Source organism: Ictalurus punctatus, chromosome 26 (genome assembly GCF_001660625.3).
Source record: "Ictalurus punctatus breed USDA103 chromosome 26, Coco_2.0, whole genome shotgun sequence".
NCBI lineage: Eukaryota > Metazoa > Chordata > Actinopteri > Siluriformes > Ictaluridae > Ictalurus > Ictalurus punctatus.
Window position 1 is genome coordinate 1,197,974 of NC_030441.2, and position 27,027 is coordinate 1,225,000.

Sequence of the window (27,027 nt, forward strand, 5' to 3'; positions counted from 1 at the left end):
TTTAAATGAAGACGAGTTGGCAAAAAAAGTATATTATATACATATATATATATTGTACATAAAAATATATTTGTAAAGTAGTATATCTCATAATCAATGTTAATGAATTAATAACATTCAATAAGTGAAGAAATCTTACTTTAATCTTCAGAATTGAGTTCCTGTTAATGCGAGTAATGTGTTTTCTGTTCATGAGACCAGTTACCGTGAAACAACTTGCTGAAATGGACAGAATAAGGTTTTTATTTGCAATTCCTTCAGAATTCTTTTAAATTAATTATTATCAATTTAAAAGAAGGAACAGATGGCAGAACTATGGGTATCGGCCGATATCACTCTGAATAATCGCTTATCGGTATCGGCTGAGAAATTTAGTATCGGTGCATCTCTAATATATTATTATTATTTATAGCTTTTTTTTTTTTTTTTTTTACTGGAACTAACAGTCAAAATCTACTTTTCCCATCAGCATTGTTCAACTGGATTCATTGAACTGAATAAAATGGGAGGGCCTGAGACTAAAATTCCTCCATATATTTCTCCTCCACCATCTCCATCACCGCCTCCAGGTGAAACTTAGTTTTATAATATTTAATCAGATGATGATATGCTAACCTTAATAGTACATACTGATACTGTTTATTATTTACTCCTGATTTAGCCTAGTTATTAATGAATTTATTTTCCCAATTATGGGAGTTAATCTAGGAGTGAGAATGTGTAATGCACGAGTACGTGATGTGACTCGAAAAAAACTTAGAGCACAGCATAAAATAAACATTAATACTGATGATAGTCAAGGCACACATGTACAGGACATCATCACAGCCTTAAAGTTGTTTCTTGAGGAAGGATATAAAGTGAGGGGAACATTTTCTCTCACAATATGTGACAAAACCGTTATTTTTAGCATTGTTACGATATAAAATGTTAATATATATGACTTTATAATACTGTTCATGTAGTCAGTCTTTATAGTACAGCTGTAGTTCTGTAGTAACCTACACTGATTTTTGCACAGTAAAACATCTGTAATATTTATTCTTTCACCAATTTGCAGTTTAACCCTGTTACTCCCACGTCTGAGAATGACTCCAAAAACCCCAAAACTTCTGATAAACCCTTCTGCCTGGTCAATGTTATAGCTGCAAGCACAGTGTCACTCATGGAACAAAAGCTTATTGAAAAGATGAAAGAGATCCGTGAGAAGGCTTCAGAGTATAGTAAGTCCTGTTATTATAGTCAGAGGTAAAGCTGCAACAGTTTTCTGATCTTCAGGACAGAGGAGATTATGATTAGTGGTTTCTCAGGAACATGACAAGCTGTGACTTTTATCTTATTAACATCAGGGGAGAAAATAAAGAGAGAGACTCGTAAGAGAAACTGTTTATAGCTGCGAGAGCAGAAGCGATAACAGAAGATAACTGCTATCATGGATGTTCCACAACACAGAATGCATCTAATTGATAAAACTTTAATTAATAAAAATTGTAATCAGTGATAAATGACTATGATAAGAATTAAACACTGCAGGTATTCATCCTATTGTACAGATTTGCCTCACGTAATCATCTTGGAAAAAAAGAGGACGAAGCCTGCAAACTGGTTAAAGAGGACCTAAGAAAGGTCTACACCAGCAAGAAGATCAGAGAAAAGGTTATTGTGTAATTAAATGGTGTATATTAGTGTCACATTGTGGTGAACTCGCAACTGCAGTTCCCAGAATGCAGTGCCAACTACAAACATGGCCGACAAGAACTACACTTCCTGGCCATGCATGAACTCAAGTTCAAACAATGACATGGATGTTCTGATCCTCAAGGCGCTCGATCAGATCGTGAATCTCACCAACGATGCTCTGGAAGACCAAAACCCTAGTGAGAAATCTGAGTGAAGGCGCTATTTTTTGTTCTTTTCCACCCCTACACCAGTGCAGAGTATTTAGGACAGTGAAAAAACATGAAATTGTGTCTAAAGTACATTATTAAAGTAAAGCTAATTTCTTCTACTATAATCATAACTGGTTTGTGTTTCTGTCGCTGTCACGTTCCTACTGCACTCTGGACTTTTTATATTCCATTAAATTAATAATTATAATGACGTTTGGTCCTACTTGTTTTTTAAGATTTATACCATTACACTAAACATGTTTTGACAGATACAAATAACACAAACACGAGTAATGTACAATACTGTTTCATAGTTCATACATAAATATGCAGGACTAGAACACCCAAAGAACGAATCCTCTTTCATTAACTACCAAGGAACACTGACTAACTACTCTCTCAGTAATTAGGGCTAGGCCTCGAGAAATAAACTTAAGGAACAACTCCAAAGAGGGGGAAACAAAGGGTTACGCCACACTGGACTTGAACCTGAGGCTGGAGGATGGAGAGACCTACATGCAGCGCAGTGAACTACCAACCCTACACAAACCGACCATGGACCATGCTCACGAGGAGTAAACTGGAAAATAAAAAGGTCAGAGAGGACTGACTTACAAAGGAAATAAGTAAACAAGTTTTTTTTTTTTAAAGCAAGGAACTGGAGAAAACCAGAGGAACCCCAAGGGACAAGGTCCAAGAGGTTTGATCTGACACAGCGAGAAAGCTTCAGAGAGACGGGAAACCTGAGAGATAAACTCGAGAGTGTTTACAAAATTACCGGCTTAGCCTCAATACAGCACTCAACAAGGAGAACTTCCTAGTTCTTCTTAGTTGTCCGTCGTGGCGACGAAGACCATTTTGTCATCAGAGATGAAGCATGCGTAGATGGCTGGTCAGGCCAATCTCTGCACGTAAAGTCCTAAGGCAGGTGGGACAGGGGATGGGGTGGACGTCTCCGGGAAGGTTGCTGGCACGGGTTTTTCTGGCTTGCCTCTTTCGTTCGGCTGCAGCTTTCCAATTTATCTCACACAGCAAAGAGCCCTTGTGGATGGTGGAGTGCCAGGTGTCACGATCCAATGCAGTCTGTTCCCAGGAGGCAGGATTGAGGTTAAACGCTTTCAGTGAGGCTTTATGGGTATCTTTGAAGCGTTTCTTTTAGCCTTCTTGGCAACGCTGACCTTGCTGGAGCTTGCCATAGAGGAGTCTCTTTGGTAGACGTTGGTCTGTCATGCGTATCACACGTCCTGCCCAGCGTAGCTGGGTCATCATCAAGATGGTGAAGATGCTTAGGAGGCCTGCTTGATTGAGAACCACAGTGTCTGGGACTTTGTTCTGCCACTTGATGCCAAGGATTTTCCTGAGACTGGTGGTGTGAAAATGGTTCAGTTTCCTGGCATGACGTTGGCACACTGTCCACGTTTCACATGCATACAGCAGTGTGGGGAGCACAACTGCCCTGTACACTTTCAGCTCGGTCTGGATGGTGATGCCTCTTCGGTTCCAAACCTTGGCATACAATCTCCCGAAAGCTGAGCTGGCTCTCGCAATGCGGACGTTAACTTCGTCATCTATTGTGGCATTTTGTGACAACGTGCTGCCGAGGTGAACTTGGTCACTGTTTTCAGTCTCTGACCATTGACAGTGATGTTGGACTCTGTATAGGGCTTCCCTGGGCTGGCTGATGAATGACCTCAGTCTTCTTGGTGTTGATGGTGAGAAGGAAGTTTGTGCAGACACTAGAAAACCTGTTAACGCTGCGTTGCATGTCCGTTTCTGTGCTATTGTTAAGGGCACGGTCATCAGCAAAGAGGAAGTTCCTGATGATGTCTGTCGAAACCTTGGTTTTCACTTGGAGCAACCTGAGGTTGTACAGATTACCATCTGTGCGGTACTTGATGCCTATCCCAGCATCACCGTCTCCAAAGGTGTCAGTCAGCATTGCGGAGAACATGAGGCTGAACAGGGTTGGCCCCAGGACACAACCCTGCTTGACGCCGTTTAGCATGTAAGAAGCCCTTCAAGCCTTTCAGTACAGTCACAGGTGGAGCTGGTTGCTACTCATCACTGAGGGAACAAAGAAAAATTGGTTGTTGTTTTTTTTTTTTTTTTTTACATGTCACCAGCACAAATTCTACAAATATATTTTTATATAATAAAACAATGTATTTACAATTGAAACATCTGCTATGAGCCGGGGCCCTGTGCGTGTGGAGCTTGCATGTTCTCCCCGTGCTGTGGGGGTTTCCTCCGGGTACTCCGGTTTCCTCCCCCAGACCAAAGACATGCATGGTAGGCTGATTGGCTTGTCTACAGTGTCCGTAGTGTATGAATGGGTGTGTGAATGTGTATATGATTGTGCCCTGCGATGGACTGGCACCCTGTCCCGGGTGTACCCCGCCTTGTGCCTGATGCTCCCTGGGATATGCTCCAGGTTCCCCTGCGACCCTGAAAAGGAGTAAGCGGTAGAAGATGGATGGATGGATGGATGGACATCCGCTATGAGATGTTCCACTGGCAACAATCCAGTATCTACAATTTAATGTTAATATTATTTACACCACAGTGGTACTGAATGCTCGAATGGTCAGACGGTATTAACGAATCTTTTATAACAGGAACTCTGACAGTAGTTCCAGACACAAGATAAACCACAGGTTTACATTAATGAGAGTCATTCTAATTCTTCACTATTTCTATAGTAACAACTTACAGAGTAGCAAAATAAGAAGAGAGAGACTTTTTTGTTGGCGTTTGTGTTACAATGAATTCATATATTTTGGGGCCTCGGGACCAGTTTTCTTTATCATGTTGCTGTAGACAGCGTAGAAATAAACAGGGTTTTGTTAAATCCGATGTCCTGACATTTCATCCTCACAGTCCGACAGTCCTCCCAGGGCTACTAGCCAAGAACTGATCACAGAAAAAAAGTGAAATAATCATAGAAAGCCCTCACTGGCCTTCAGCAACAGTCATTATATGTTTGTATTTTTGTAGATGGAGACGTGCAGGAATCTGCTGGGTATTCCAGTGAACCACATCTTCCCTGTTAAAAACTACCATGAGGAGATGGACACAGACGATGACATGGATGCTCTGATTCTCAAAGCACTGGATCAGATCATGAGCGTCGCCTGTGACGCACTGAGAAAAAAAAAAAGACATCTCTGACCTCTGGTGAAAAATCTGAGTAAGGACTCGGATCCCAAACACCTCAGTGGCATTAGTGCAACACAGAGTGCTTTACAAAGCATTAAAAACACATTAGGATTACAGTTCTTCCTAAATGGAGAAGGGTACCAAGTATGTGTGGTGGAAGGCTATGTACAACCACCTTGTAGGGGAATTATTCAAAACTTAACTAAGGAAGATTGAGTGAGCAACAGGATCCTAGTCCCCTGACCCAGTGCTTTTAGTCTCTGTACAGCTTGTGGTTGTATGTTGGTATCCATCGTGTTGCAACACAGTGACGCTCAAGATGAGGTGAGCTTCAGGATTTGTTGAAGTGTGTGTATAGATAACAAGGTCAGTATAGTTTGGTCTTTATCCCTTAGGAAGAAAACACGACACTTGCTTACCAGTGTTCAGTTGAAGATGGGAAGCATAATGTCCATCAGCACTCTTATAACTTGGATGAGGCGCTGAATGTCCAGCAGAGGGCAGAGTAATGTCTCTCCACCCAATGACCCTTAGCGATTGTGCCCACGCTGAAGACTGTAGCTTGATCCAGCGAGGCCGCAATCCCGGCTAACGGAGATCCAGTGGAGAAAACGGACAATACACAACCCTATCCGATAAGTCAGCCAACTCTTCTCACACCATAAGTAATGGCATCCGTTACGTTTTGAGTTCGTTTGAACAACCAAAACAAAACTTTATGTGAAACAAAACAAAACTTTATGTGAAACATAAAGAAAACACGGGAGTATTCGACTCCACCGGATAATAACTCTGTAAGCGCTAACAGGCCTATTTCCCCGCTACACACACACAAACACGAAGGAAAACCCGTTTCATCGCCTTCTAGAACAGACTCGTTAAAGACAAACGGATTTTTAGAAACAACGTAATGTGTCTCTGGAACACGTCACGGGTCTAAACTGAACTTTTTTTTACCGCTGTAATATTCCCGAAGTTCACTCCTCAGCTCAACTCCCGCCGCTGCTCTAATTCCCTCTCACCCCGCCTCTCCTCGCACAAAATGGCGGTGTACACGTCATCGCAATATCAAAATAAAAGTCTTTACCGAATAGACTTTGTAGGCTCCCCTACATATGCATCGCTAAAATAAGAGTAATGTAATATTCTGTCTTTATGGAATATATTCGATTATGTTATGTTACTTTAGTTACAGTAAGAATAAGACAAAGATTTCACTCCCTTTCAGAGTTAATACACCGTAAATGTAAGATTCTGACCAGGATGTCTCACATGTCAGTCTCAGTCCTCAGTCCTTCAGTCCAGCAGATCAGCTGTTTATAAATCAGATTTGAAAATCAGCAGAATTATGATGTTAGCCAAGTTCTTTGGTCTGTGGTTTGAAATGGTGCCTTGCTTTTCGTATATATATATATATATATATATATATATATATATATATATATATATATATATATATATATATATATATATATATAATTTTTTCATTATTTTATTTATTTATAAAAAAAAAATTGCTGGAAGATTCAACCAGCCTCAAAGACCTCCACAACCTCGAACACCTTCACCACCTCCATCGCCTCCATGTGAGTCTTAGTCTTATAATATTTATTAGATGATGATCAGTATGCTAACGTGTATAAAACCTGTTAGATTTTGACAAAACTGTCAATTTCTGCTCACTTACTGTATCAGTTTGACATAATCTGATTTTCTTTGATTGTTGATGATTATCGACTTGGGGTAGTTGTCCACAAGCCCCTCATAATACTGTACTCTGCCATATTTTTTACCCATTCTTCTAACTCAGTCAGGGTTGTGGTCCTCCTTGCTTAGACACAGTTTCAGTTCAGTCCACAAATTTTTCACAGCTAAAATGGTGTTCCCTTTCAAAGGGAACTTCGATGTTGCGTTTAGCATAACACTATGGGAACGCCCATCTGAAGCTTGTGTAAAATCATGCCTATTTATAGGCCTGCCATGATCAAGTGACGTGGTAATTAAGCGCATCGCGTGATATAAATATGGCACCTCTGAACCGCGCCATCAGCCTCTATTATCTGAAGCGAAGACGCAATTCAAAGGCCTGCCCTGGTATGACAAAGCTACGCAACGTCTCGTTCCATTCTCAGGGAACCGGGTTACCCAGACCTTCCCTTTCAAAGGGAACTTCGACGTTGCGTTTAGCATAACACTATGGGAACAGGAATACCCAGTCCGTCGTACTGAGGGTACGGCCTATTCAAAAAGACCCAAGCCCGAGGGTCACTGCAAGACACGAGCTCGGGGTGGAATGAATATCCAGGCTGTAATAACAAATGAATGTGTGTGGCGTAGACCACTCTGCAGCAGCACACACATCCTGTAAGGATACCCCTTTGGACAAAGCCTTCACGGAGGCGACCACCCTAGTGGAATGAGCCCGAAGCCAAGAGGCGTAGTGAGACCGCGCGCTTTTTGAATCGTGAATCGTGCATTTTGTTTCGACTATAAACTTGTTTTCGGAACATGGTTCGCCAGCGAGGATACATACACAGAACTGTTGCTAAATACATAAGCTTTTGTCTATGCTTTGACATCCCATGTCCCCACTGGCTGACAGTCAAGTCGTGTAAATTTATGACCTCTGGTAACACTGTTTGATCTGAATGTGTGATCTTTCCTGGCAGTTGTCTGTCTGTGTGTGAGAGAGACGTGTGATTTCTGGGGGTTTTGCTGACTAGAATGCTTACAAATGTGTTTATGTTAACGAATTAAGGAGAGAGTCGTGCATCTCAGTGCTTAAATAATGGTTAAAACGTTGTAGTTAAAACACAGTAGAAACTCTGCAACTATCTGTTACGATGTCTGCTCCGAGAAATCCTAATACCCCTAGAGGAATGTTGTGTATTCACCAACACGAGGACCTGTTGAAATGAGAGAGGACCTGACTTCTGCTCCAAGAAAAAAAAAACCCAAGATGTTAGTTTGATAATTTATTCATGGAGATATTGTAAAGACGTTGTTGTTTATCCCTGAGCAGGGCGTCAACAACTCCACAGATCGTGTCTTAAGTCCGAAGGTTTATTTAGGAGGTAGAAAAAACATTTAAATATGTTTTAAAAGAAACAGGTGTTTTGTACATAATGCTAAAAAAGAAAAATGTTTGTAGTCCAATGTGAAATAAATGGGTGGAGACACACTGAGTACATTTCTGTTCCACAGTCTATAAGGATCCCCACCATTAATGTAGAGCGACAAATGTACGCACCCTCCATGTGAAGGATTAAGTTGACTAGTCACTTACAGTTATAAAGACATGTCCTTGTGCAGACTTACCTTCACACCAGCATTGCCCACTGACACGTCTTCTCCCATGTCAATGTATAAGAAAAGGCAAAAAGTAATATGAGATATATAAGAATATATTTGATATAATATAAGATATTATAATGAAAAAACCAAATAATATTATTTAACTAGGTCTGCCATTCAGCCCTCTTAAGTGTAAGAGCATTATCAGTATTGTACGGCAGTTGGAACGGTAGTTAGGGGCAGTTGGGACACTAGTTAGGGGCAGTTGGGACAGTAGTTAGCTTTCAGATGTCAGATGAAAAACTACTTTTTGAGTCACAGTGCCAAAGTACTGCAGAATATTTCAACGCTTCTTTTTCAGCCTGAAGGACTGGCATTTATTTAATAGACAGATGGCACAGCCATATACTTGGTCAGAGGATTTTAGGAATTTCTTTAAGAAACGTTCATTGTTTTTTTTGTTCTTTTATCATGGCGTCAGTTTGCATACTTACTTTGGTTAGTGACTTAAACTGTTTTATTAGGAGGTGACAGATTTAGTTAACAGGGAATGATGATAGGTGAAGATTAAGTTGGTATGCGTGTACAAAATAAAACTGTCTATGTATATTTGTCTGTTATGTATCTGTTTAAGCACTACTGTAATAGCGATATAAAGAGAGAGAGAGAGAGAGAGAGAGAGAGAGAGAGAGAGAGAGAGTCCATTAACTAATTCATAGAACCCATTTCTACCTTTTTAAGTTCGTTATACATGTTTCTTTTGAAGCATTGTGTTCAGACATTGCAAATCATTAGTCTGAAGGTTAAGGGTTCCTTAGACTTTTGCTTCTTCAGCATCAACAAAGTCTAAACAAAGACTAAACTCAGAAACAATATAACTGTCTGGTTGTGATCGGAATAAAAGGCAACATGAAAGGTGACTTAATTCCCAATGAGATTTCTCTATGTTCTATATGACCTTTCTACAGTGTATGCCATTAAGTCCTAGTTTCCAGCCATCATTACAGCACGGGAGAGGAAATCTCGTTCATCAGACGTGTGATATACATCTAGACAATCTGATAACAAACTACACACAACATTTATGTTGAGAAAATTCAGCTTTCTCTTTGTTCCCAAATAACATTGGTCCAGATCCATAGTTTACATCATCTGCTCACACGTATTTAATCTGTATTACAAGTACTGAACAAGTTAGAGGAGGAGAACGTGTAGCTTTACTGTTCATTGGAACTTTATTGTTTATTTGGATCTGTCTTGTTTCATGTTCATGTTCATATTCATATTCAGACTCTCCTAGGGGAGTCTGGCATCTGACATAACATATGAATGTAGGAACATGGATTTTCACCATGCGCTCCACCGGCACACTAGTTGAAAAGAAAATCAAACATATTAAAAGTTCAAAGGTCAGGCAGTGCCGGAGTAAGCAAAATAAAAGCAAATCACCTATTTAGATTATATCTATGATTAAGTTCACTTTCAGTTAAGAAATGAAGCTTATGTTAAGGTTATTCTTCCACAGATGTCTTCAGAAGAAATTGATGACCGATTCCCTAGGTATTGTGTCTCAATTTAAAATAAACACTCACATGCAGATACAGAAGGTATGATATTATATAGGAAAGAAAATCATGATTACATTTCTGCTTATTCGTGTAAACATCAACTGCATTGTGTAATCGAATTTCATGTATTGATACTTTTTTTTTTTTAAATCATTTGTCATTCACACTTATAGCCTTCTAGCTCCATTGTAGTCAGTTTGCTCTTTGAGCAGAATTAGCAGCCTTTGGACTGTGGATAGTTCTATGAGAGAGATAAAAGTAGTAGACGCAGAGTGTTTCTTTTTTGTCTATATTGCTCATTTCATTCAGTGCTTTTGTGTCTATAAATCCTGCAGAGATCGTAGGTATGAGATTTGTATTGTAAACTACACCGGATTTTAGTTACTATTGTTCTACAACTTCAAGTTAGTCATTTCTCCTGGTTTAAAAGGCTGTATTCTACTGGAGAAAATCTAACTGGAGCAACGTCATTTTAAAATGATTGCCAACTTAACAACTTGTGTTCAGAATTATGGTAATTAAGTACACAACGCTTAAAATCCTGTTAAATAATGTGGAAATTATTGGTTGGATGTGTACGGAAATTCATTATTAATCATTTACTTTTTTTTTCACCAGCCTTACGTATGTATAGGGCGGGATCAACCAAGATGAGCCTTGTGATTTGTTTCTAAGCGTGACGTACCGAGAACGCCGCCATAGCGACTGTGGTCCTGCTTCTGAATCAGGGGTTTTAGGAGGAAGTGTTCGAGACATCGCTGCCATGCTAGAAATGTCCACATTAGGAGGCAGAGCCAAAGGAGCTAGCAGGAATTACTTACAGGTAACATTGTTTTTATGAAATCAAACAACAGCATATCCATTATATGTAATGAATATGAAAACGTTATTCAGAATGAAGAAAAATATGAATAGGAGGCACACTGGTCGGTTTAGGTTTGTTTTAATGTTTAAGTTCCTGACGCATTCCCTCATCTTTTTGTTAACATATGGTTTATAGGGATAATGAGTAAGTATTTGCCCTGTTCTCCAGGCGAGCCCGGACATCCTCAGATGAAACCATGACTCTCTGAGTTCAGACGAAGAGATCCAGAGTCGCCATCACACCATCAGCGGCCCCTTAACTGACTACGAGATCCCCATTGCACAGCAAGAGGGCACAGAACAAGGCGAAGTTACCAAATCTCTGCGAATTACTGATGAACCAATGGAAACACTCCCTGAGAGACCAACCCCAGAGCCCCGCCCCCGCTCCATGCTCACTCAAGAAGAGTGGTCACGTGTGGATGCCACGGCAACCTTGAGGAGGCCCCGCACACCTCACGACTCGAGCAGCGAGAGGGTCCAGCTCAACGAGACCAGCACTGTGAGACGACGGCCAAAAGTAATAGCACCCACTCAGAGGGATGATGCGACAGATGCCGCTATTCGTGTAAGACCTGTATCAGAGGTGGAACATGTATATCGGGAAAGTGATATGAGCGAGGATTTCCGGCGAGCGCTGAAGCCTCCAGTTTCCCCCAAACCATCTCTGGGCCTCAGGAAGCCTGAGCCTCCCACCCCAACCAGGAGAGTCCCACTTCCAGGACCGGAGAACCAACACAGCACAGGTATTGCTAAATTAACATGGATAATAATGTCTGAGAAATTGCTAAACCAGCCTTAAGGACATGCTGAAAGAGCAGAAATTACGTCTCATTATGTGAATTTTTTTCATTCCTAGTCTTTAAAATATTTTGTCGGGTTTATGATTCTTTCGAATTAGATTATATACCTTGTGTATATATTCATAATTTTTTCTCTGATGGTTTTGACTCTTTAGTGGAGGGCAAAAGAGTTCCACCGCCTGTGTCTCCAAAGCCAAGCCCTCCTCCTACACTTCCTAAACCAATCAAAATGAAGCCCTTACCAACACACACACTTACCCCACCCAGTGACCTAAACACACACCCACACTCCTCTACCATTCTCCCCGAGCAAGTGGATCATCCTATACTCAGTCCATCAACCCCGACCCCCCAAACCAGCAGAATCTCACACTTTGTCCCCATGACCTTTGACATCTCCCGCTCAGAGCCCCCAAACCCCCCAAACTCCTTCTACCCCTGGGTGCGGATCTGCCCCAGTCAAACCCCCGAGATCTTCCATGGCAGGGCTGTCAGTGGACATTCCCAGCCCTTTTGAGGCAGAGCCACGAGAGGTGGAAAAACACAACGAGGATGACGAGCAAAAGAGACAAAGGAAAGAGATAGCAGTGATTAAGGGGCAAGAGATGGGAACTTCCAGCGAGGTCACAAAGCTGACAGAGGGATCAGAGCAGGTGCTGATGAGGCGGAGGAAAGTGGGTGTGGCCAGACAGATGCAGATCGAAGGAGACATCGAAAGCACAACAGAACATGGTGTTGTAACTGCAGATGAAATTCGACAGAGGGCGCCAAATGTCAGCGGAACGGATGAAGGCAGAATTCATGGAGAAGAAGAAATAAACCAGCTAAGGCTGGACGAGACCAGTGCCTCCTTAGCTGCAGCACTGGAGGTTGTAGAGGAAAGGATCATGACCGAAGACAAGTATTTTTTAATTCATCATTAAATATTACAATTAATAATTATTAGTTGATACTAATTAAAATGAATAAATATTTTCAAATCCCACCTTGTGTTTTAAAAGCACAGTCAACATTCTTGATGATATTGGAAGCATGTTCGATGACCTCGCTGACCAGTTGGATGCCATGCTGGATTAAAAAAGAAAAAGAAAAAAAAAGCACAAAATAAATCGTAAACAGAAAAGCACAGCATCGTCTTCATCTGAGCGCCTGATCTGTTTAAAGCCACGCTTCAATGAATAAACGAATAAACACTGATTAGTTGATCTTATCAAGGATTTTTTTTTTTTTTTAAAAGGACCTACTGGAAGGCAGAGATCTTGGGTTTAAAACGTTAAATCCATGAAACATCGACATCAACATCGTTTGGTGAAGGTTTTGGAGCCAGGACGTACGGACTGTTCTCATGCTGCTTCCAGAGATAAGCACAATTAAATGCTAACAAACTATTTAAACATTGTTAAGGTCAAGAAATGCTAGCAATGTGTCAGAGTGTGTGTGTGTGTGTGTGTGTGTGTGTGTGTGTGTGTGTGTGTGTGTGTGTGTATTTCTATGTGTGTACTATGTTTGGGCTTTCCTTCACTGGCGATCGACATTTGTGTATTCATTTTTCAATAATAATTGGAATCACCATTTTTGTGCTTTAATGTTGAGTTGGATACCCAGCTACGACGTTTTCAAAGGGGAACACAGGACAAAATTTTGGAGGGAAAAAAACCCCTGATTGATATGTTAAGGAATACGCTAAAAGTCGAGGAACATTGCTAGCTAGCTGAAATATTTCACAATATTTAGCAAATATTAGCACAATATTTCATCTTTTCATCTGAAAGACTCTGTCTCTCTAAGATCCTCTTTTTATACCCAATCATCTCACTGACCTGATCCCAATTAACCTCCAGCTGTTTCTTTTTTAGTAACACTTACTTTTCCAGCCGTTTGTTGCCCCGTCCCAACTTTTTTGAGACGTGTTGTGGCCATCAAATTCAAAATGACCTTCTTTTTTATTTCTTAAAATGGTACATTTGCTCAGTTTAAACAGTTGATATATTTTCTATGTTCTATTGTGAATAAAATATGGGTTTATGAGATTTGCAAATCGCTGTATTCTGTTTTTATTTACACTTTACACAGTGTCCCAAGTTTTTTATTTGGAATTGGGGTTATATATTTGTTTTCCTTATTTTCGATTAAAACAATTCTGTATGTCAAATGATTTTCATATGTTGCAGTTTCACAACGAAGGTGAGAAAAAGTTCTGATCTCATTTCGTTTGTTGTTTACATCTGTTACAAAAAATGTTACAGGGCACTGTGGCGCGGCTTCTAAGTGGTCACATGACTTTGTTTTGGTTCGTTCACTTCCCGGTTGAGTATTGGGTTATGCTTGAGTGTAAAAAAGAGTGGGCCAAAATTTCTCCAAAATGATAAAAGAGACTGATAAACTCCTACAAAAAATGTTTACCTCAAGCTAAACATGCTTCTACATGTTACTGAATAATAGGGTGTATTTTCACCCCACCTGCTTGTTGAAGGTTGGCTGCTTTTGTTGAGAAAATGACTACACATTGAAATCTGTTGTATACTTTTCTTTTGTCACCTGAAGGTACAGGTTTATAGAAAGTTTATAGAAGTTGGTGAGGACCACAATTGTTATTTCGGCCCTGATAAACAAAAACATCATTCTCTCTGCATGACCGGTATCCCTCAAGTGCTTGAGAAAAGTCTACTTCAGCAAGAAAATTAAGGAAAAGGTTGGTCATATAATACTTCCTGCTTTATTACGTAAGTGGGTTTTTTTTTAATGTCGAATCCCCTTGGGCGGTAACTGTTTAATCCAAAACGTTGATCATCATTACCCAGTTTTCAAGTTATACCTGTATGCAAAGTACAGAGACCTCAAGGCTTGATTTAAATGATAGCATGTAATCCTTTTCCCTTCCTCTTATTCCGCTTTTTCCCCCCATCTGGCAGGTATCCCTCGAAAGGTTGTCCTGACAGATGTTGATTCAGCGTGCTCATTAGTTAGCAATGATATAAGGACCATCTACAAAAGCAGGCGTGTTAAGGAAAGGCAAGTCCAAAGAAAAGTTATTTTTGCACATGTGCACAACAGCTGGTCAGTGTGGGAAACATCTTTGAAGCATATACATATACCTGACAACATTAATCAACAACAATAGCATTAAAAAATGTTTATGTATGTATATTACAATCTTGTAGAGATATTTCCAAAATATCCCCACAAGCTTCAGATTAAGCTGACTCAACTTAATCGAACTATTCACCACAACCGACAAATACTGTATCTAGCCATTTTATCTTGTAATATAAGTGTAAAAATTAATCGTTTAATTTAGTCTAGTAAATATGAAAAAAAAATTGCTAGTCAGAATCCAAATTAAGGACATCATGTGAGAGCCTGTTCAATCTGGTTCCTCTCAATTGTTTCTTGCTGATGTCGTCTCAGGAGGTTTTTCCTTGCCACACTCGCCTCTGGAATTGCTCGCTAAGGAATCGACTTAAACTTGAATTTAAATGTAAAGTTCAAAGCCAGATCTCTGTAAAGTTGCTTTGTGACAACGCCCATGACTCTTCAGATAATCTTCAAAGTTGTGCACTGCTGAATTTGAAGGAGATGGACTCTTTAATCAGCATTGTGCGAGAAATAGAGTACTTCGGGAAAACAATAAAATAAGTGTTATATGTGTGTGTGTGTGTGTGTGTGTGTGTGTGTGTGTGTGTGTGTGTGTGTTTGTGCGAGAGGGGGAGTTAGAGAGAGAGAAAGAGAGAGAGAGAGAGGGCTGGTTACCAAGTGAAAGTGAAAGCACAGAATGATTCCATATTTTGTGTAACAGTTATACTGAGCTCAGACTTGGTAAGTACCATTTGACCATTTTTGCTCTAACAGGTAGAATAATCTCTTTGATCTTTGATTAAGAAGACGTGTTTTAGGTTAGACTGGGTATCAGCCTTGTGATCCATTACACCATGCTGGATTTATTAAAATTGTGTTGATGTTCTTTACCCTGTGAGGAATATCAGCTTCAGAGGATGAACATCGAACAAAATGGGTGGAAAGAAATCAACACCGACGCCTCCAGAAGGTCAGATCAGTTTACTGGAACCATTCAACAGCTGTTATACAGGATGTTCTAAAAGTCTCCATAATTAACACTTTTAAGCAAAGTGTAACTTTATCTGCAAAACATCCTCTACATGATCGATGTCTTGTAAACACACACAGAGTCGTCTCTTCCGCTGTACTCGCATATACAGACGCAACCTTCCTGTTCCAGGCACCATAAGTGCATTCTTTTGTCAGGTGATCTTAAAGTCTATCTCAAGGAAGAAAAACAACCTATAACTAAGATATTTTGCTAAAAATGTTAATTTCCCCTATGTATGATGACATTTGAGACACCCTGGTTTACTGTATATTTGTGTGCAGTCTTGCTAAAACATATCACTAGGGGTTGCATAGCGATGCCTCGCTATATCTGTATCGCCATCAGTTTAACACTGCAGAAATTCCAGATGTGGGCGAATCCTACCACTGGATCACCAAAAAACTCGAAAACACTTGCAAAGATCTTCAGGACTGCAGGGAAAGAAGGGATTTTTAATTTACAAATGATAGTAATGAAAGTAAATAAAAACTCCTTAACTGGTACAGTTCTTCACTAGAGTTCATACATGGTCTTAACCAGACCAAGGCCTTGTGGACCTTTTTGTTAATCTTTCTAGCTGATATGACCGAGGAAGCGTGTTGCTTCCAAATTAGCGAGCTATTGACATGTTATAGTTGGCAACAATTTTGTTTGGCTCTGCCTGTAATATTTCCTAATGAATTTAGTTGGTTTGATTTCCCAAACTAAAAACGTATAAATAGGCTACAAATCTAGCTAGAAGTCTAAACCACTGTGAGTAAGGTCATTAATAACGAGTTGATGAACATGATCTTTCTCTGTTCCATGAACTTCATACTTAATGTTTTTAGGTGATGGGAGGAAACCCATTGAGACACAGGGAGAACGAGTTAAGATCTGAATGATCTTTTTATTTACAGACTTTAATAAACCATGGAGAGACGTGGACTGGAAGTAAGTAATTGATTTCTTTGTGTTTTGTTTAGCTTAAATCAGGCTTTATATTTAATAACTCTACACAAAATATGCCAGAATTCTGAAGTGGAGGGAAAATCTGTATAGTTACAGAAAAAAAAAACGAGTTGTGATTGCATACAGTACATCATCCTTCTTGGTGTAAACCCCTAAATTAGTTAATGTCAGAAGTTACATAAATGGTTTAATGGAGTTGACCTGTGTGCAATTTAAATGTCATGTGATCTCAATATAAATTTGTTCCTGGGAGGCCCAGAGTTGATTACAGAACAATGACAGGGTTGCAGGTCTACCAAGCAGACCTGGTGAGTGAGCTCGACAGATGGCGTGTTGTCTCAAGCTCACCCGGGCATCCACGAGTGCAGCCTGGGCTAGCACTAGTGTGAGGGAGACCCAGAAGGCGAGTATGGTAGCCTGCCAACCCCAACAGACAGCCAGGGGAACCGGGCGGCCACAGTCGCGGTCTGCTGTTAGGCCTGATCTGAGAATGGTCATAAAGGCCAAGCAGGCAAAGAAGAGCAGCCCTGAGGGGCCATGGAGGGATGTATCTGGGGACATGAGGTTGTTAGGACATGTAGCCCCCAGTGCTACAGTAGGACCTCCCTTAGTCAAGGCGGTCCCCGAGTTTTCTGTGTTCTCTGGTCAGCGAGCTGTCACAGGGCAACGAAAATCTGATGCTTCCATCCAATAGAATGTGGAATAGCTAACGTCACTAAAAGACCATTGGGCAGCGTGCAAGCTACTGCCAAATGTGTCTCCATGGGTTCTGCCTACCATAGAAAGGGTTACCGGGTCCAGTTATAGCTCGACACCCCCCCCCCCCCCCCCCGCCCATTCACAGGTGTGCTCACCACAGCAGTCAGCACAGACCAGAGCCAGACATTAGCGCAGGAAGTAAGCTCCCCCTTGGACAATGGGGCAATAGAACATGTACCCCGTTCACTCAGGGAGGGAGGTTTACAGCCTTTATTTCCTGTTCCGCAAAAAAGTGGGAGTATGCGGCCAATTTTAGATCTGCGTCATCTGAACCGTACTCTTCGGACATACAGGTTCAGAGGCTGACGCTCAAACTTATCGTGCCACAGATCCAGTTTGAGAACTGGTTTGTGGAGATAGATCTAAAAGGTGCATATTTCCACATAGGAATATCGCTAGCTTTATCCCCTCACGCCTTCACAAAGTGCATGGATGTCACTCTGGCTCCTTTGGGACTCCAGGGCATCTGTGTACCAAACTACCTGGACGACTGGTTAATTCTAGCATGATACAGGGAGCTGGTGGTTCAACATCGAGATGTTGTTCTCGCCCACATGAAGAGCTTGGGGCTCAGGTTGAATCTCAGAAAAGTATGCTTTCCCTGGTGCAGTGGACAACTATTCTAGGGGTTATAGGATTCTATTACGATGAGGGCGTTACTATCCCCAACAGGCGTAGTGTCAATCCTATCAACACTGAGCAAGATAAAGCTGGATCTTGGGAGACTCTTGGGGTGGAGTCCACACATGTGGCTGAGGTCACATCTGTATGCTGCTCCCCCCATTGCTCTGCTCCCACAAGCTCTAGCGAGAGTTCGCCAAGACAGTCTGCTAGTAACACCCTTTTGGCAACTCGAACATGGCTCTGAGGGATAATATCCCTGCGAGATGGCAAGCCTTGGGAGATTCCCATCTGCAGGGATCCACTGTAGACCCAGTGAACTGCGCAATAGCTACAGTCCTGGAGCTCCTACAAGAACATTTCTCAGCAGGGTCGGCTCCTTCTACAATCAGTGTTATGTGGCCGCCATTTCGGCCAGCCACGCCCCTGTTGAGGGAGCCTCTGTGGGGCAACATCCTCTAACTTCGAGGTCCATGCGTGGTGTCAGACGGCTGAGACCCATCTGCAGGCCGCACATACCTTCCTGGGACCTTCTGTGGTCCTGGAAGGTCTGTCGAGTGCCCCATTCGAGCCACTAGAGTGGATCTACTGTCTCAAGCCGGAGGGGTCACTGTCTGGCCCCTGAGGGGCACCAGCTCATAGATTCTGGTCTCACAACTGAGATTGTAGAAATCATGTTAAATGCTAGAGTACCATCCACAAGGAAATTGTATGCGCTCAAGTGATGCCTTTTTGTCTGGTGGTGTGAGGAACGTCAGGTAGACCCAGTGAACTGCGCAATAGCTACAGTCCTGGAGTTCTTACAAGAACGTTTTTCAGCAGGTTGGCTCTTTCTACAATCGGGGTTACGTGGCCACCGTTTTGGCCAGCCATGCCCCTGTTGATGGAGCCTGTGTGGGGCAACATTCTCTAACTTCGAGGTTCATGCGTGGTGTCAGACGGCTGAGGCTCATCTGCAGGCCATGCATACCTTCCTGGGACCTTGCTGTTGTCTTGGAAGGTCTGTCAGAAGCCCCATTTGAGCCATTAGAGTCAGCCTCTGAGAAGCTTCTGACTCTAAAGTTAGCTCTTTTACTGGCCCTGACATCTCTCAAGCGAGTGGAAGGTCTACAAGCTCTCTCTGTTGCCCCTCCCTGCCTTGACTTTACCCCTGGATAAACCAAGTCCTTCCTGTATTCTAGGCCGGATTATATTCCTAAAGTGCCTACATCGGCTACCCACCCTGTGGTGTTGCAGGCTTTCTGCCCTCATCTGTTCCTCACACTGGAACAAGAGAGGATGCACCTGCCGTGTCCAGTAAGGGCTCTCTTTACTTACGTCCACCGTTCTGGCCAGTGGCGTAAGTCGGAGCAGCTACTAGTCTGCTTTGGCAGCGACAGGAAAAGTGATGCTGTGTCAAAGCAGCGAATCTCTACTTGGATAGTGGAATCAATCTCTATCGCTTACGACACGTGGTCTCGCCATGCCTCTGGGCATAAGAGCTCATTCCACTAGGGCGGTTGCCTCCTCGAAGGCTTTGTCCAAAGGGGTATCCTTACAGGATGTGTTTGCGGCTGCAGGGTGGTCTACGCCTCACACAGTCATTCGTTATTACAGCCCGGATATTCATTCCACCCAGGGCTCGAGTGTCTTGCCGTGACCCTCGGGCTTGGGTATTTTTGAACAGGCCGTACCCTCGGTATGACTGAGTGGGTATTCCCGTTCCCATACTGTTATGCTAAATGCAACGTCGAAGTTCCCTTTGAAAGGGAACGGCGGGGTTACGCATGTAACCCTGTTCCCTGAGAAGGGAACAAGACATTGCATAGCACTGTCATACCGGAGCAGGCCTGTGAATTGCGTCTTCGCCTCAGATAATAGAGGCTGGCGGCGTGGTTCACAGGTGCCATATATATATCATGTGACGCGTTTAATTGCCACGTCACCTGATCATGGCAGGCGTATTAGTAGAGGCATGATTTTAGACAAGCTTCAGATACCAGTCAAGCGCATAAGGCGTTCCCATACTGTTATGCTAAATGCAACGTCTCGTTCCCTTCTCAGGGAACAGGGTTACATGCGTAACCCTGACGTTTTGTTTTTAAACCGTGTACTGACATTGACATGCTATTTCTTGGAAATACAGACATACAGATAAAAGATTCATTTTAAAGAAGGAAATCAACTTAAAGATGCTGAAATATTTTGTAAACACAGTATGGTTCATCAGCTACATTAGTCATTCAAAAATACATGTTTACGTATGTATATCACATTTTTGGAGAAATATTCCCACAAACTGCAGATTAAGCTGACTCCAACTTAATCTAACTATTCACCACAACCAACAAATACTGTAGCTTGCCATTTTATCTTGTAATATTATAAGTGAAAAAAATCATCATTTAATTTAAACTAGTAAATATACCATTTTTTTTGCTAGTCAGAATCCAAATTAAGGACATTATGTGAGGGGTGTACTCACTTTTGTGAGATATTGTGTACTCTCTCATCTGTGCAACCTGAGCTCAGTTTGCACAGGAAGCAAGCATACAGCCGTTATACAGGAAGTGATCTCCTAAAGTGGGTATGAGAGTTAAGTCACTCATTCAGCAGTCATGTTATTCAGAGCCTAAATGGTATATTTAAATAGAGTGTATGTTTCTTTCTCTTGTTACATTATATAACACATCTAACACGTTTTAATATTCGCATCTGTTCGTGCATCCATTTACTGGATTCAATCTCACTGTCCAGTTGTTGGGGAGATTTCCAAGAGAGCCGAGGCCCATATCGGGAATGTTCGTGTAGCTCAGCTCTTGGACTCCCGGTAGAGTGTAGGATGCTTTTGGGCAGGTTCTCCGATGGTGCCGCTTTTTCTGTGAGCTCTTTTTCTTCTTTTTCTCTCTCTCTTTTTCTGCTTTCTTGTTCCATACCACTATGTATGATTAATGCATTTTAGATTATACAGCATAATTAAACCGCATACATGATACTTAACAAGCAAGGATTTGTACAACAAAATCATTCATTCAATCTTTTCTTGTGCCCTTATGGAATAGCAATTATCATGTTCAGTTATTTCAATATTCTTGTACGAATCCCTGATTGGCCTCGAGGTCCTCAGTTAGTCATTGCAGAGACTGCAATACAAAGACAAAAAAAATCTTATTACGTGGGAAATATTTTAATTCCATTGTGGTACAGCAAGAACTTAATCAGAAATATAGCTATTAGTATATGGCCTTGCAACGTCATGCTAAGTTCCTATTTTCATAAATGTATTGTTTCCTTTTTTTGCTAGTGGGAGAGATCAACTTGAGGCAGATCTGAGAGAATTTACGATCCGTCATGCACAGATCACAGATCTCAGAATCCTTGTTCACGGAGCAGTTGGTGCTGGAAAATCCAGCCTCATCAACTCGGCTATCAGTGTCTTTCAGCACCGTGTAACGGACAGAGCCGGAGAAGCAGCGAGTGCAAGCAAGAGTTATACGAAACGAGTAAATTTGGTTTTCAGTTATAGACGATTCAGTTTAGTTTTCAGAACTAAATTTGTCATCAGTTTATCATAGTGAATTTTCTTCACGTGTACCTATGTTATGGATAATATATTAATAAATGCATTACATTTATATAACATATAATAAATTAAAGGTAGATAAGGTTATAATCGAGACTGAGAGAAAATTGTGTTAAAATATTGTATTGGTTTTGTCTTTGCAGTACAAAAGCTACAGAATCTGGGATGGAAACGACAGCACCTTACCATTTATCTTCAATGATATCATGGGGCTACAAGATACGGGGACATCTGGAATCCACACTGATGACATCATTAATGCTATGCTGGGCCACGTGAGAGAGAACTGTACGGTATGGTTAATATGTTATTTAATACAAATAGACATTTCACATATACACACTTCCTGCCTGTCCAAATATATTTCTGCCTGTCCAATTATATTCCTGCATGCCCAATATAAATTCCTACCTATATTATTTATTCCTGCCTGTCCAAGTATATTCATGACTGTCAAAGATATTGTGTAATAAAAAATAATTGTGTATTTTTCAGTTTAATCCTGTGTGAACTTTAGGAGATGGTGATCCAGGGTACATTAACGCCCCCACTCTGAATGATAAAGTTCACTGTCTGGTGAGCGTTATGTCAGCACAAACCCTCCCTGTCATATATGATTCTGTCATCAAAAGCATTAAGGATGTCAGGGAACGGGCCAGTGACCTTGGTGAGTAACACGAGTAAAACTCTCAGCTTTACTATTAATCATTGCTATCCATTGTCTTTTACATGAGGCAAGCAAAGAATAGTTTTTCATCTACAAGACGTAAAGATAAATCTAATGTAAATATAAGATCTCAGTTTTTAAGGTAAAAATCAAAGTGAAGGGGAAAACTTAAGGAAATTTACTTTAAAGTTTGTATGAGCATATGTGACCAAGCAAAATAAAAACATGCAAGAGTCGCCCAATGTCTCCTCATTGGTTTGTATAATCAAGAATATAATATTCAGCATTAATCCTTGGTAGCTGTAAGAAAATCATTCTCTCTGCATGACAGGTATCCCTCAAGTGCTGATCTTGACACATATTGATGAGTGCTGTCCACTGGTTAAGGAAAACTTGAGAAAAGTCTACTTCAGCAAGAAAATTAAGGAAAAGGTTGGTCATATAATACTTCCTGCTTTATTACGTAAGTGGGTTTTTTAACTGTCGAATCCCCTTGGGCGGTAACGGTTTAATCCAAAACGTTGTAAGATCATCATTACCCAGTTTTCAAGTTGTACCTATGGGCAGAGTTTAGCTACAGACCTCAAGGCTTAAATAATAAAATGTAATCCTTTTTTCCTTGCTCTTCTTTACCCCCCCCCCCCCCATTCAGATGTACGAATGCCGCGACAGAGTGGGAATCCCAATGAACTGCATCTTTCCTGTCAAGAACTACCATGAAGAGTCAGACACCAATAATGACACTGACGTCCTGGTTCTGTTGGCCCTGAGGAAAATCCTAAACTCTGCTAATGATTATGTGAGAGAGCTGTAACTCTCGCCCCTCTTTCAGCTTGTAGACTGGTCCAAATAAAAGTTGAACAATACTATATGTTTAGTAAATCATGTAACCTTAGTAATGCTTAGTTGAATTTGAAAAATGCGGTTGTCCTGACCATATAAATAAACATGATTTCCTGTTAAACCTGTTACAAATTAAAATAAAATATGCATGTTTGTCCTCGATAAATGTGTGTGCGTGTGTGTGTGTCTATGATTAGTGTTTTGTGTTGTGTTCAAGTGCTGCTGCTTTACTTCCAGGCTACTGCAATACCCTCTCCCACCATCTGCAGGTACGCTCACCTCACTGGTATACAGGGCAACACCAGAGGAAACATTAGCACATTCGTTTGTGATTTGTTCTTTCGATTTTGTGTGTGTGTGTGTGTGTGTGTGTGTGTGTGTGTGTGCGCCTGTCCCTCCCTCAGCTTGTTTATGATTTTTTAGATGAGCTTTGGCTTTGTTAAGTCTCTCTCTTATTATTTTTTAATTATCATTTTTCTGCAAGTGTGCGTTTTGTTTTAAACCCTGAACTGACATCGTCACAATGTTTCTTGGAAATACAGATGAAAGATTCATTTTAAAGAAGGAAATCAACTTAAATATGCTGAAATATTTTGTAAACACAGTATGGTTCATCAGCCACGTATTAGTCATTCAAAAATACATGTTTATGTATGTATATCACATTTTTGGAGATATATTCCCACAAGCTTCAGATTAAGCTGGCTCCAATTTAAACTAACTATTCACCACACACAACAAATACTGTATCTAGCCATTTTATCTTGTAATATTATAAGTGTAAAAATTCATAGTTTAATTTAAACTAGTAAATTTGTTGCTAACCATGTGCATCCCTTCATGGCTTCAATTTACCTATCTTCTAATGGCTACTTCCAGCTTGATAATGCACCATGTCACAAAACAAAAGTCATCTCAAACTGGTTTCATGAACATGACAATGACTTCAGTGTTCCTCAGTGGCCTTCCCAACCACCAGATCAGTATCCAGTAGATTTTTGGGATGTGGAAGAATGGGCGCTTCACAGCATGAAAGTGCACCTGAAAAAACTACCAGGAATTGCTTGATGCAGTGATGTCACCATCTACCCAGTGGCCCTACCCAGGTGAAAGATTACTAAACATATTAAACATAACCTTAAGAATACTACTCCAGTGACATGCAATGCTACACTTAATATCAAGAAAGCTGTTATTTGATCCCTTAGAAATGTTTATTGTGTAATGCAATCATTTCACCCCAAATGCATCCTGATGATCTTCATCATTTAACATATTTCTCCCCTAGTCAAGAATTTTTAAAAAGTCAAGAGGTATGAGATGCAGAACAGGAATTGCTCCATGTCTACATTACATTTTGCATTTATGACATTTGGCAGACACCCTTATCTAGAGCAACTTACATTTATCTCATGTATACAACTAAGCAGTTGAGGGTTACCACTGAGCTACCACCACTCATATCTTATGCCTGAGCTATAGAGTAAGCCAGAGAATTCTCTAAGGAGGGAATCCATTCACATGATTCTTACAGCGAATAATCCTGCATGTTAGAAGTTAATTACAGATGTAACGCTGGTGTTTAGCCACTGAAAGGTCTTTCATGTTTGTAGCCAAAGTCAAGTAAAATTCTTAAAACTGAGTTGCCTGAAATGCTATCTTGAAAGAATTTAAATATACATTTCCAGGCTGTAATAAACTGCAACTGCGCCAGTCCTGACATCTAGTGACATTTCAGTATGTGGATTTCGTTTCAGTTTCTGCCTTTTCATGAATTGCAAGGTTCTTTATTCCAAGTGTCCTTCTGATCCAAATCTGTAGAGACACACATGACTGGACACACATGACATTTTTATTATTTTTTTTACACTGGCTGCTATATTCTGGACTAACTGCTATGCTTTGTTATGCATGCATATAATATATGTAACCACATATTCAAACAATATATTAAAAATATTTCTTAGCTTAGATGAGCTGAGATGAAAAACGCTGCGAGGTTCAAATGAGAGCCTTGAATCAATAATTATACCAAGGTACTTCACTGATGTACATGTTGCAAATGAAAGGCCATCCAGAGTTACTACTAGTTACTAATCAGAAATTTTACTTCTAGTTGCTGTGGCCCTTATATAAGTACCCATTTCTTGTCAAAATTAAGTAGGAGGAATTGACTCAACATCCAGTGTCTAATATATTTGACACATTCCTCAAAATTATGAAGCTGGTGTCTGTTAACTGGCTAATGTAAAACTCTTAATTGTATGAATAGAAACTTACCATTTACATTAACACACTTTATAAAAGAGGGTGTATTTTCTTTTTTCCAAATACTATATCTTAAGTTAGCTTTAAAGGTACATTCCCCTTTTCCCATTTGAAATATACAGAGATAGAAAAGATGCATATTTGAAGATACCCTTGAGCTTCCCACCACAATGACAAACTGTTTTTAGAGTGTTGCTTTCATGATAACCAATAAATTGATTTGTAAAAAATGTCTGTCTGATGCAATAATTTCACCCCAGTGGTGTCCTAATAACATTTAGCATTTAATATATGTCACCCTTAACCTAGAATTTCTAAAAACTCAAGAGGAAGGAGATAGCACATGCAGAACAGGACTACCTCCAGGTCTAAGATATAAAGTAGGCCTATAGGTTCTCTGTAAAGGTGTAATCCATTCATTATCTACAACATTAACACTTTGCTCCAGTGAATAACACAGCCTGTTACAACTGGTGCTGTAATACAATGGTGTGGTAATAAAAGGTCTCTCATGTTTGTAGCTTAAATCATTAAAAAAAAAATTCTTAGAACTGAGTTGCCTGAAACCATTATTTAAAAGAATGTGGTTCATCCAGTAACATTTTAATGCATGAGTTACTGCCTTGTCATAAGCAGGAAATTCAAGTTTCTTTACTTAATGTTTGTTTGTCACAGAACTTTGAACATGGAAGGATGCCAGTGCATTTTGAAAGTATGTGCATCTATTAATTAGATGCATTCAGTGTTGTGGAACATCCATGATAGAAGTTATCTTCTGTTATCGCTTCTGCTCTAGCAGCTATAAACAGTTTCTCTTACGAGCCTCTCTCTTTATTTTCTCCCCTGATGTTAATAAGATAAAAATCACAGCTTGTCGTGTTCCTGAGAAACTACTAATCATAATCTCCTCTGTCCTGAAGATCAGTAAACTCTGGTGCAGCTTTACCTCTGACTGTTACAAAGTGTTGAAACTGGAGACTCCTTCCATAGAACAAATAAAAGTCCCTGTGCGAGTTGTTATTATAGAAACTATTAGAACGAACGGATTAATCTAAACTTGTGATTTGTTTTGCAGTCAGAACTACAGTCAGGGCTGCTGTTATAGAAAAACAATCAACACCTTTGGACCAAATCACACACAGTGGTATGTTTTTGGGGAATAATTGTGCCACTATAAAAAAACATTTCGAGATGATTCTAAACTATAATAACAGGACTTACTATACTCTGAAGCCACCTCACGGATCTCTTTCATCTTTTGAATCAGCTTTTGGTACATGAGTGACACTCTGTTTGCAGATAGAACGTTGACCAGGCAGAAGGTTTGATCAGAAACTTTGGGATTTGTTTTGTAGTTGTAGTCATTCTCAGACACGGGAGTAAGAGGATTAAACTGCAAATTGGTGAAAGAATAAATATTACAAATGTTTTACTGTGCAAAAATCAGTGTAGGTTACTACAGAGCTACAGCTGTACTATAAAGACTGACTACATGAACAGTATTCTAACGTCATATATATTAACATTATATACCGTAACAATGCTAAAAATAACTGTTTTGTGTCATATTGTGAGAGTAAAATGTTCCCCTCACTTTATATCCTTCCACAAGAAACCCCTTTAAGGCTGTGATGATGTCCTGTACATGTGCTCCTTGTCCATTGGCAGGCTCAA

General features: G+C 40.5%; 2 protein-coding genes and 1 long non-coding RNA gene across 16 annotated transcripts in view; 1 reads left to right on the forward strand and 2 right to left on the reverse strand.

Annotated features, from left to right (window-relative positions):
• The window catches only part of LOC108262077 (interferon-induced protein 44), a 168,791-nt gene that overhangs the window by 6,869 nt on the left and 134,895 nt on the right, over nt 1–27,027 (forward strand). For 2 of the 14 annotated variants that reach the window (XM_053676197.1, XM_053676199.1), the window contains 4 exons: nt 4,884–5,076; nt 10,526–10,730; nt 10,941–11,517; nt 11,730–13,612. In XM_053676197.1, the coding sequence (XP_053532172.1) occupies nt 11,115–11,517; nt 11,730–12,091 (765 nt within the window). In that variant the 5' untranslated portion in view covers nt 4,884–5,076; nt 10,526–10,730; nt 10,941–11,114 and the 3' untranslated portion in view covers nt 12,092–13,612. Of the gene's footprint in view, nt 1–1,565; nt 1,657–4,883; nt 5,077–6,564; nt 6,632–10,525; nt 10,731–10,940; nt 11,518–11,729; nt 13,613–14,898; nt 15,620–16,512; nt 16,616–20,749; nt 20,874–27,027 lie in introns of those variants that run through there. The other 12 variants (XM_053676198.1, XM_053676200.1, XM_053676191.1 and 9 more) reach the window with 12 other exon arrangements.
• LOC128629208 (uncharacterized) lies at nt 1,375–6,384 on the reverse strand. Its single transcript, XR_008393549.1, has 2 exons — nt 5,465–6,384; nt 1,375–3,953 (listed from the first exon to the last, which is right to left on the reverse strand). It is a non-coding gene; the product is annotated as an uncharacterized LOC128629208 (long non-coding RNA).
• Nucleotides 26,341–27,027, reverse strand: part of LOC128629205 (interferon-induced protein 44-like) — a 4,047-nt gene continuing 3,360 nt past the window's right edge. Inside the window, exons 4-5 of the mRNA XM_053676229.1 lie at nt 26,948–27,027; nt 26,341–26,746 (exon numbers count right to left, since the gene is read on the reverse strand). The exon at nt 26,948–27,027 is cut by the window's right edge and continues 70 nt beyond it. Of these exons, the coding sequence (XP_053532204.1) occupies nt 26,525–26,746; nt 26,948–27,027 (302 nt within the window). The 3' untranslated portion in view covers nt 26,341–26,524. The remainder of the gene's footprint in view (nt 26,747–26,947) is intronic.